Raw genomic sequence first — 11,951 nt, 5'->3', positions numbered from 1 at the left:
GATTATCCTTAACTGCCTAAATGTATCTTAATGTGTGTTAATACAAAAGAAATAATCATTAATACTAGGGAATATATATGAAGCTGGATAATACTGATAGGGAATTAGCACAAGGGTAAAAGCATTGATTTGTTATGGGCAGGGGTCTACTCAAATAGGTTAGGAATCAAATTATTTCTCAAAACCTAGATACCCAGCTTCCTCCAGCTCCCAAAGACTCTACTAACTCCCCTCCCCCTTTTCCTTCTTTCCCTCAGGCATGTCAAGTCCCCAGATACCCTTCTCCTTCCCAGTCCTCCACTTCCTCCTCTTCATCTTTGTGACCTCAATAGTCTTCCATCTTCAACTTCGACTCTCCAAGATATCTAAATCATGGAAACAACCACCAACCCTTGAGTCTTCAGCCTTTACAATCTACCACCCTGATGGCATCTGGACTGTGAATTCTATAGGCCGTCTAGGAAACCAAATGGGTGAGTATGCCACCCTCTATGCTCTGGCAAAACTCAATGGCCACAGGGCCTACATATCACCTGAGATGCATCAACAACTTGCTCCCATATTCCGTATCACCCTTCCTGTTCTACCAGCCAGTGTGGCCCAGCATATACATTGGCGGAACTACCCCCTACATGACTGGATGTCGGAGGAATATCGACATATTCATGGTGAATATGTCCATTTCACGGGTTACCCCTGTTCCTGGACTTTCTACCACCACCTTCGAGAAGAAATCCGTCGTGAATTCACCCTGCATGACTATGTCCGAAATGAAGCTCAGGCCTACCTCCACAGGATACAGAAAAGCCCAGCCACCTTTGTGGGAGTCCATGTCCGCCGAGGTGACTATGTCCGTATCATGCCCCAGGTCTGGAAGGGGGTGGTAGCACACAAAGGCTACTTGGATCAAGCAATGAATTGGTTCAGAGCCCGTTACAATGATACTGTCTTTGTGGTCACCAGCAATGATATGTCATGGTGCCGGGAGAACATTGACACCACCAAGGGAGATGTGGTATTTGCAGGGGATGGAGTGGAGAGCTCTCCAGCAAAGGATTTTGCTCTGTTGACCCAGTGCAACCACACCATCATGACCATTGGCACCTTTGGCATCTGGGCTGCCTACCTGGTAGGTGGTGAGACGATCTATTTGGCCAACTACACCCTTCCAGACTCACCTTTCCTCAAAATCTTCAAACCTGAAGCAGCTTTCCTGCCTGAATGGATAGGGATCCCAGCTGACCTGTCACCCCTGCTCAAGAACTGAATACTTTTTCAGGTCCTCACTCTAGACTCAAACTATGGTCCAGATTTGTATACTATGAAGGTGAGGCTTAGGAGACAGGAGGGAACCATCTCTCCTATCCTGGCCATCTATCCACATCATAGGACAGAGGCCTCCACTTCATGGCCTACCTCATCCCACCACAAAAAATTCAGGTGTGGTTCTACACAATTGAGTTGGTTGGATAGAATCATACCATGGCATATATGGAAGAAGGGGGTTTTAGGATTATCTAAGTAGGGTTAGATTATCCAAAACTAATGTGTCCCTAAAACCCACTGGGTTGGGCATATATTAGTAGGATGTGTAATTGTAAATCCTCAATGGTTGGGGGCTTGCTGGAAAAGAGGTGAAGTTTTTTTTAGAAACGTTATCAATGAAAGCCCTGTGGGTTTAGGAAGTGATGGCAAACCTTTTAGAGACCGAGTGCCCAAAGTGCAACCCTCCCACTGCATATGAGCCTCCTGCCTTATGCCAAACCGGGGAAGAAGGAAGAGCTCCCATTGGACTGCTGGGCAGTGGGGCAGGTGATGAGAGAAATGTCCTCAGGTGCGAGTAGAGAGGCCATAGGATTGCCAACACAGGTTTAGGGGATAAACCAGGGATATCTTGACCACTTGCAAGTCTTATGAGAGATGGATTTCTCTTAAGTCTAGAACTAGCTAATGTTTAACTCTGTCTTCAAGAAAGAATTCCTTACTGATGGGTCTGGGATTATTTTGGGTTGGAAGGAAGTAAGAATGGTGGTCTTCACTCACCTGCCAGAATCTTCTGCTTCCCTAACAAGTGGGGCAAAGAGGAAAGTTAAAATGATTCAGAGAACTTCTCCCCTGTCTAAAGTAGCCAAAAATGCTGAGAGGATCTCAGCTTATGTGAATAGATGTAGATAGAAATGCTTTCATTCTCTTCTGACCTCATGAGGTAGAAAATTGTGTCTCGTTATGGAATCACATTTTAAGAAAGGCATTGACAAATTGCAGAGTATACAAAGGAATTTTTTTTAAACTCTTACCATCCATCTTGGAATCAATTCCGTGTATTGGTGCCAAGGCAAAAGAGTAGTAAATCCTCACCATTGGGGGTTAAATGACTTGGGCAGGTTTACAGCCAAGAAATGCCTGAGGCCAGTTTTTGTTTTTTGTTTGTTTGTTTTTTTAAACCCTTCCCTTCCCTCTTGGAATCAATACTGTGTATTAGCTCCAAGGTAGAAGAGTGGTAGGGGCTAGGCAATGGGGTTCAAGTGACTTGCCCAGGGTCACACAGCTGGGAAGTGTCTGAGGCCAGATTTGAACCTAGGATATCCCATCTCTAGGGCTGGTTCTCAATCCACTGAGATACCCAGCTGCCCCCCTGAGGCCAGTTTTGAATCTAGGAACTCCTGTCTCTAGGCTTGACTTTCTATCCTCTGAGCCACCTAGGTGCCCCCTATTCAAAGGAATTCTAATCTAATTGGGAAGAAAACTAAACTCCAGGTCATAGGAGGGTCAATTGGAAGAACCAAGGATATTTCTCTTGAATAAACAATTTTGGACTACATTGCCAATTTCTCATACTGCTCTGAAATTCTAAGAGTCCATTAAACTGGTGTCCATAATGGTGACAGAAATGATAGGCAATGATTTCATAAGAGGAAGCAACTGGTTTCAAGCTGCTAGCTGGCACTATGGGCATTGCTAGACCTGGAGTCTGGAATAGAGAGGTTTGATTTTAGCTTAATTTACAGGCTTTGTGACCTGGATAAGTCATTTAACCTTTCTTTGCCTCAGTCTCCTCAACTTTAAAATGGTGCTAATAGTAGCACCTACCTCACAAGTATATTGTGAGGATCAACTGAGAAAATATTTGTAAAGTGCTTAGCACAGTGAATGGTACATAGTAAGGATTTAATAAATGTTTGTTCCCTTCCATCCTATCTACCCTTGCTGCCTCAAAGCACCCACATCTCTCTTATCCTGTGTTCTTTTTTCCACTCATCTTTAGGCACATCTTTCTTTAAGCTGAGGTTCTCCTTTTAGATCCTCTCTTTCCTCCTCTTCCTCTCCTGTCCATCTAACTCAAGATCTGCCCCAATCTCCTCTAAGGAAGTCAGAACTGGAGATGGAGAGGCCTGAGGGAGCTTGAGCCACTGCTTCCTCTTTTATGACTTGAATAAAAATGGAGATTAAGTGTTCCAGATCAGAAAATATATCTCCCATCAAAATATTTTTCCAGGGCCCACAGTGGCATTGCACTGAACTTCAGAATACTTGGAAGCCAGTTTAAGAAACAATGTCCTCATTCATTGAATCAGAAATCTGCATCTAAAGGGGTCTTAGTATCCATTAAATATAACTTCATTTAACTGCTTAGGAAACTGATTCATAGAGATGTTAGTGATTTGTCCAGAATTGCAAATCTGGAAAGTATCTAAAGGTCTTATCCAGAGATCATCCTGTGCACACCACACAACAAATTTAGAATAAGATCTCAGAGCCAGAAGATAGCTTAGAAAATCCTACATTTTATAGAGAAGGAAACTAAAGCCCAGAGAGAAGCAGAGATTTGTTCAAAGGTACACTGCAAGTCTAAATCACAGAATCTAAGGCCCCTAATGGGGATCAGAGATCCCCTTGAGTTAACTAAGACCCAGATTGGGGGTTCTGGGGATGTCAGTCAAATAAAACAACAAAAGTATTACCATAATATTGACATCCAATTTCAAGATAAAGGAACAGATAGCAATTCAATTGTACAGCAGGATGCCCAGGAAAGAAGCTCACTTCAAAGTCCTTCATGACTTTGACTAAACCTTCTTGCCAGAATACTGGCACCAAATTTATTTAGATGTTAAATGTAGGTCTTTGACATTACAAAGGAACTTTACAAATTGCTTGCTAGCCTTCCAGTCTGCTGATAATAACAGAGGCTTAATTTTCAAGTTCCACAAAATTTAAGTTCCATTCAGTTTAAGGATTCAGAAATCAATCATATTAAATATTAGAAATAAATCCATAATTCTGGTCCATGAACACTTTGCTCATTAGAGCCAGCTTTTGAATACATCTTTAATATCTTCATAACTGAAACCCTACAGAAATTAAGAGAGCAAGAGACAAAGGATTGGTTTGATGACAAAACTTTTTAATCTCTAGAAAATGAAGAGTTTTGGAGTCAATTAAGAGCAGAAACATTCCTAGGGAGCCCAGAGGGCAGATCTTACCTACACAGCATAAGTGATAAGGATTTGTCAAGAAAGGAAAAAGGAAAACCATTTATCTATTTACACAATAATGATAGTTGTAGTTAGCACTGCTATAGCACTTGCAGATTTGCAAAATTGCTTAACAAATCATCTCTCATTTTATAGATAGGTGCTATCATCTTCATTTTACAGATGAGAAAACTAAGACAGACAGATCTACTAAGAGTCTGAGGCTGCATTTGAACTTGGGATCTTCCCAACTTTGTGTCCATGCTCTATCCACTATGCCTAATTGCCTTTTAAGCTCCATATTATCTCTAGTATCAAATATAAGGTCCTCTGTCATTTAAAGCTCTTAAAAATCTAGACTCTTCCCATCTTTCTAATCTTACATATCACTCCATCAGCTTTACAATATCACACATTAGTCTACTTGCTATTTCCTTAAACATCTTGCCTTTTCACTGGCTATTCTCCTGCTGGAATGACCTCCCTCTTTATCTCCATCTCTTAATTTCCCTGATTTCCTTAAAGACTCTCAGGTCAAATCATTCCACCTTTTGTAGGAGATCTTTCCCAGTTCTTTCCTGCTGCTAGTGCCTTTCTTGATATTTCCATTCTCATCTTCTAGACAAATAGACAGACAAGTAAATGAACAGATAAGTAGATAGATACATGCATACATAGAAGGCTAGCTGCTTGTTTATATACTGTTTCCTAATTTGATTGTGAGCTTCAAAGCAGGGTATATTTTTATCTTTTTCTCCCCAACACTTGTTAATTCTGAAATTGGCAATGATATCACATAAATAATGTGGGTTTGTGTAGTATGATTGCCTTTTGACTATGACTCTTATCTGGAATCAAATTAAGTTAAGAAAGTTTTTTTTTTCCCCTTTGTGGCTTATGTCAAGTCAGTCTGGGCCCTTGAAGGGAAAGAGATTTTAAAATCATATTTTTTCCTATTTTGAAGTCTCTGTATTATAATATTAAGAGGCTGGGCTCATTTTCCATGTCAGAGCTTCCTAGATCTTTTTAAGATTCTTCCTTCATACCTTAATGGTATTGTCCATATGAGATAGAGAACTTATTGTTTCTAATTTGTTCTTCTTATAGCTCTGTTGTTAATTGGATTAGATCCATAAGATTTGGGCTTGTTTTTACAACATAAACAAGTTATTGGAAAACCAAATTTAGGAGGTTGTATTAAATTGTGTTGAGTCTTCTTACTGATAGATTTGAGCAGAATTAACAAAGGAATCTCTGCAAGTGTCTTGGAACCAAAGAAATTGATTTCCTAGGAGGAGCACCTATAAAACTGTATGAAAAGGAGGCTATTCCAGAATATCCCAAGCAAGATATTTCCAGAGGCCAGACAACTGCATGGGACATCTGGGACTTGAAATGTGCCAATTAAATGGGAATTAAAACTGGGTTATCAGATTTCAAGAAGACTTGATGTTATTTAATAATGATGCTCATCCTTGTATTACTGTTTTGTTTGTTTGTTTGTTTACCTAGAAGAAAGGTATGACTTTATTACTTATATTTATTGTTTGGGATCAGGGTCATTCTTCCTACAACTTTTGGTCAACTGAAAGCCCATTTTCTGTTTTTATTAATCTCAAAACTTGATTTATGGAATAATAATGTTTACTGTTTGACATTCCTCAGGTAGAATACAAAGGGAAGTTTGAAGTTCCCCCAAATGATTTAGTTATTATCCTAGTTGACAGTGTAAGAAAGAATTTCCCTGATACAGTTTCCCTGGCTACCTTAGTGATATGTAATCTCCCCTCTTAAATTAGTCCTTTGTGAGTCCTATATTTAGTTTAGGCTGTATCTTGTCTTAGTTTATTTATAGTCTGTTTAACAAGGTCTCCTTGAAGGATGTGAGAACATGACTCTATTTCACTAAGTTTGTTCAATTTTTATGACATTGATACATGGGATTGAAACATGGGATGATTTAAAAAAAAATATTCTTGGCTACAGAATACTTATTTCCTCCACTGGTGCTTAGTCAAATTGATTCAGCACAATAGCAGAGTTGGTCACTTTAACTGAAGCCTTGCCAGAAGGAAGTATATAAATCTCTGACCATCTACGCCAACAATCTCTATGCCTGCCATATGATATATGAACTAGGACATCTCTGAAAATTCCAAGGATTCCTTACTGCTGCCATACATCCATCTATCCTGCAACTTATGGTTTTCCCCTGAAAAAAGCAGTTTTGCTATCCTCTGACCTTGTTACCTGCAAAAGCCAGGCCCACTCCTCTTCATGTGTCCCTGTGAATTTGAGCAATATCCCTGAGGACTTGGAAGAACAAAAAAAACTTCGGTTCTTAGTAATCAGATTTACTCCTTTCTGCTTTCCCTTTGTTGGTGTTTTTCATGACTCCATTTGAGGTTTTCTTGGCAAAGATTCTGGAATGGCAAAGTTATCACTCTTTGCAAATGACAAGATGACAACAAAGAGAACTCCAGAGAATCAACCAAAAAACAAAACCACCTAAATCATCATTTCTATTTATCATCAACAAAGTCCAATAACAAAATATAGAAAGAGAAACTCCATTTAAAATGACAATATCAAATACCTGGAGGTCTACCTACCAAAAAAAATCAAGGAACTATATGAACACAATTACAAAACACTTTTCACACAAATAAAGTCAGACCTAAACAATTGGAAAGTTATTAATTGCTCATGGGAAGGCTAAGTAAAAATATAATAAAAATGACAAGTCTGCTTAAATTAATTTACCTCATGAGGGCCATACCAAATCAAACTACCAAAAAATTATTTCATAAAGCCAGAAAAAATAATAACAAAATTCATCTGTAAGAACAAAAGGTCAAGAATATCAAGAGAGTTAATGGGGGAAAATTATGAAGGAAGGTAGCCTTGCCATACTGGATCTGAAGCTGTATTATAAAGTGATAATCATCAAAACAATCTGGTATTGGCTAAGAAAGAGTAGTGTGGATCAATGGAATAGATTAGGTAATCAACACAGCAGTTAATGACCATAGTATTTTAGTGTTTGATGAACCCAAAGATCCAAAGTTTGGGAACAAGAACTCACTATTTAGCAAAAGACATTGGGAAAACTAGAAAACAGCATGGCAGAAACTAGGTATAAACAAGCATCTCACACCACATACCAAGATTGAATTGAATACATGATCTAGAAATAAAGGGTGATACCACTTGGGAGGGAAGTTTATCCTCCCTCCCTTTCTGGGATCACCTGGGTAACATCTACCTGCATACACCAACTACCTGCATACCTGTGCACATGAGCCTGAACTTGACCCAGAAACACAAGACAGGACAAAAGAGAGCCAGGAGGTTATAAAAAGGGTTAAGTAGGAAGTTCTGGCTCTCTGTCTCTGGCATTCTGCCAAGGAACTTCTATCTGTGCTGGAGTCTGCTGGAGCAGCCATGTGCAAAGATTAGCCCCCTATTTCCATCTCTCTCATCTACCTATCCAAGTACTCTTAATAAATTTTACTAAAATATAAGGATCAGAGTCCTAATTTTATCAAAATAGTTGGCAACCATGAGGGGACAAAGAACTTTCAAAGTTCTTTATGAGATTAGGAGCTTTACTAGGGAAAGCCAAGCTGCTGCTGCCAGCCCCTGCAGAGTCTTCTCAAGATGGTGAGAAAATTTTTTTCTTTTTTTTCCTCCATGGCTTCTCCCTACCCAATAACCCCACTCAGCACTGAGCAGGCTTCTCCCCACCTTATCCCAGCAGGGCTAATCAGCAGCTGTGATCAGCTCTGATCACCCTCACCATTGCCCAGGCACCCCACCCCCACCCTGTTTTCCTACTCGTTGGATATGGGGATGGGGGGGATGGGGACTCTAGGCTTGTAGCCTCAAACCCAGTTCAAACCCCAGCTCAGGGCTGAGGCCAAGCCTGCTTCCCACTCAGCCTCTCATAGTCCTGGCCAGCAAGCCCTGTGGTATCAGCCAGGTTATAGCTGGGCTCCCCACTTGGCTCAGTGTACATCCCTGACCCTAGACCTTTGTGGCACTCTCTGGCTGGAGTGGGGGTAGGGGAGCTCCAAGCTTGTGCCCCAAGGCCCAGACTGCCAAACTCTGGGATATTACCAAGGCACTGCAGGTCATGGTTGGTTCACAGCAGCCAGTGCACACCCCCATAGCAAACCCACACACAAGAGAAACCCTTTATCCTTTCCCTCCCAGGGCTCACCTTCCATTCTCTGGGGGGGGGGGGGGGGGAAGGAGGGGAAAGTATTTAAACCAGGTTGCTTCTGTGCATGTGCAACACCCACCCATCCCTAATCCTCAGTATGCCTACTCAGGGTTGTCTCCCCATCCCTGCCCCCAGGAGCCCACAGGCCAGCACAGCCCCATCTACTGGCTAACAGTAAAAATAGACAATTAAAAAATAATTAAATAATAAACGGGGTGTATGGGGTGCTATGGGAGGGGTAGTATCTCTGGTATGGAGGGCTTGTCGTACCCTCTTAGTGCAGCTCTCCAACCTCTGACCCTCACCTGACACCTAGCTCTCTCACTTGTGGCTCCCAGTAAGTAGCTGCTAGCATGCAGCAGTGGCCACACCCTGGGCAACGACAGACCGGCTAAACCTTGTGAGGGTAGCCATTGGGTCATCGATGAACCAGGGCTTTGCTCACCCAGCATGTGAAGACTGCTTCGGTCGAACAGACAGAAGAAACCAATAAGAAGATTCAACGGCTGATATGGAGATGCAGCAAAGCACTGTGGAGTGCTCAGGGCGTGTTGGAGCACAAAAGATAACACGGCCATCCAATGCAGCTGAGGAAGTCTCTAGGTGTAACGACTTTTCGTGCCACTGGACCCAGGCTTCCAACGCCAAGAGAGTGGGACTGTCTCTGTGCATCAACTTTTCCACTTAAATCTCCTTCATGCACAAGTGTCTTTGTGCACACTCATCTATCCTCCATAGATGAAAACGCACAAAGACAATCGTCATTCTCGGTTACCGAGAGACTATTACTACTACTAAATAATAAACATAATTAAATTGAATCAAATTAAAGAAAAGAAAATTTGATAAAGTAAAATTAAGGAGATTAAATTAAATCAAATTAAAGTCAAATTAAACCAAATTAATAAAATTAAGTAAAATAATAACAAATGATAAAGTACATTTACTTCTACCATTAAAAATAATAATAAATAAACAAAAATAATTAGTTAATTGGTTATAAAAATTAGTAGCTCATCATTTCAAGACTTTTATTGCCTGGTATTGATTTCTTATTTAACCCTAATACCAAAGTCCAATTTTGTTACTTTTTAACATAAACTTAAAGCACGTATCTCTATTTTTTATTAGAGTATTAGAAATGCTTTAGGATTCTTTAACTATTTGATTTCGTAAAGGACACAGGTGCCTCAGTCTTGTTTCACTTCCCTGCTGGGCCCCATCCCCAGTGCCACAAAGCTGTTTCTGGGCCCCAAACTCTAACTCCTACTACCTAAGTTGGGATTTCTCTTCCTCAGCAGTAGAAGCCATAGCAGGAACCCCAAACAGATAAGGAAGAAAGACTAGGGATTTTTTAAAAATTCAGGGATAAAAGCAAATAGCTTCTGACCAGATAATCAACTAAGTCCTTTTTACATTATGGGAAATATTGCAACAAATCAGAGAAAGGTAGGCAGTTTTCCCAAGGGTTCACTATTGCATAAATCACTAAGCAGTTGTGGTGAACCAGGCTTTCCCAGGGAGGTTTGGATGTCAAAGAAGGAGACAAAGAGGCTATGCAAAGTCTGAACATTGAAGTCTTTTATCTGGCCCAGCTTTGGCTCTTATGACTTTGAGATTCTAAAAAAAATTAAAACTAGCCATTGGCAGCAAAGATTCCAGAGAATATTTCTACTGCTGGCTCTGGGTATTTCACCTTGATGGTTCAATCAAGCTGAGTACTGCCAAAAACCTCTCAGTAAAATCTGAAGAAAAAAAATGGCACCTTGGCTGCCCAGCCCACTTGCCATGAGGCTACTCCTCTTCTTGATATAGCCCATCCTGACTTTACTCCTTTGACACTTTCCCCTACCATGCCCCTCTCACCTCCCACCCAACCCACCTCCTTCCCTCCCAGCCCACCTTTGGTACCATCTTTCTACCACCCCTTTAATGTATAACCCTTGCCCTACCCAACCTCTGCTTCACCCTGCACACCTTTGCTCTTGCTTTGCCCAGCTTTTCCCTACCTACTATCTAACCTCTACCTTTCCCTCCCTTTCCTCCCATCCAGGCTCCCCTTCTCCTCTCTTCCCTCCCATTGCTCATCCCCCTCTCCTCATCTTCCCTTCTCTGACCAGCCCCTCCTCCCAGCTTCAACCTCTCCTCCCCCTTCCCTTACTCAATCCCTCCCTCCCCCTGCCAGATATCTCTTAACCTTTCCTCCCCTTTCCCCCACCATACCATCATGGACATTGTGCTGTCTCCATCCAAACAAGCCAAGCACCAGGAACCACTGATAAAGGAATTTAGTAACTATTAGCTATCATACACCTTTTTCTTCACAAGATATTGAGAGATTCATTGAGAAACCTACTGCTTTTGATGAGGAACCAATGGTGGTAATTAAAAAGTTTGAAAGTATATTCAGGATTTATAACTCAAGTGGAGCAGATGTTACAGAATTACTTCATCCTCTGTTACTAGAAGGTGTGAGATTTAAAATAGTGAAGCCCATAAACTGTAGTGAGTTAAAATGGTGGAAGATATAAATTGTGATAGATATAAGGGAGGGTGAGTAAATTTGACCACAGAAAATATGTTTCACTACAGTGTCTTGGTTTTTAAATCAAATATAAGGTGGTCGCCAGGGAAATATTCCCAATTATTCAAATACCCAAGTCAACTGGGTTTTATAGAGATTTTAATTAACAATACAATGAGTAATCAAAGAAAGAGAGAGAGAGTAAGAAACAAATAAGTATGAAGGCCCTCAAGCCAATATGGCCTAGACCTAAATCAGTCAGTTTTTTAACACTCACCACAAGGTCTGACTAAACAAGGATTCTAGTGACATCAGGCCAGCTCCATCTCAGCAGTCCTCATCAGAGATCCTCCAAAAGGATTTCTCCAAAAGGATATATCTCGTCAAGCGATTCTGCTTTTTCTTATATAGGGGTTTTTCTCCCATGTCACTGCCCCTAAGTCCCTACATCTACCAATCACTGTAGACGCTTTCCAAAGGACTGCTCATCTGAATTCCTGCTAAGTCGACAAATCTCCTTAGTAAGTCTGAACCAGTGAAAACACAGCTGAGTCAACTAATCTCATTAAGACAAAACTTGCCCGACCCTTTTAGGTACCTAGCATCTCATTGTATCAATTCTAAAAACAGGCCTGGCTCAAAGAACTCCTTGCCCCACCATAAGCATGGATCCAAGTACTTTCTTTGTTTAGCAAGGAGTTTTTTTCCCTTAAAGCAGTCTTAAATA

At 41.0% G+C, this 11,951-nt stretch overlaps 1 protein-coding gene across 1 annotated transcript; it reads left to right on the top strand.

Moving 5' to 3' along the window:
- The first annotated feature begins 259 nt into the window (after positions 1-259).
- On the top strand, positions 260-1,291 carry LOC100009874 (galactoside alpha-(1,2)-fucosyltransferase 2-like). Its single transcript, XM_007489158.2, has one exon. It carries the CDS (start codon positions 260-262, stop codon positions 1,265-1,267), a length of 1,008 nt encoding a protein of 335 aa, XP_007489220.1. The 3' UTR covers positions 1,268-1,291.
- Positions 1,292-11,951: the final 10,660 nt, after the last annotated feature.

The sequence above is a fragment of the Monodelphis domestica genome, chromosome 3 (assembly GCF_027887165.1).
Source record: "Monodelphis domestica isolate mMonDom1 chromosome 3, mMonDom1.pri, whole genome shotgun sequence".
NCBI lineage: Eukaryota > Metazoa > Chordata > Mammalia > Didelphimorphia > Didelphidae > Monodelphis > Monodelphis domestica.
This window is presented reverse-complemented; position numbering and strand designations above follow the sequence as displayed.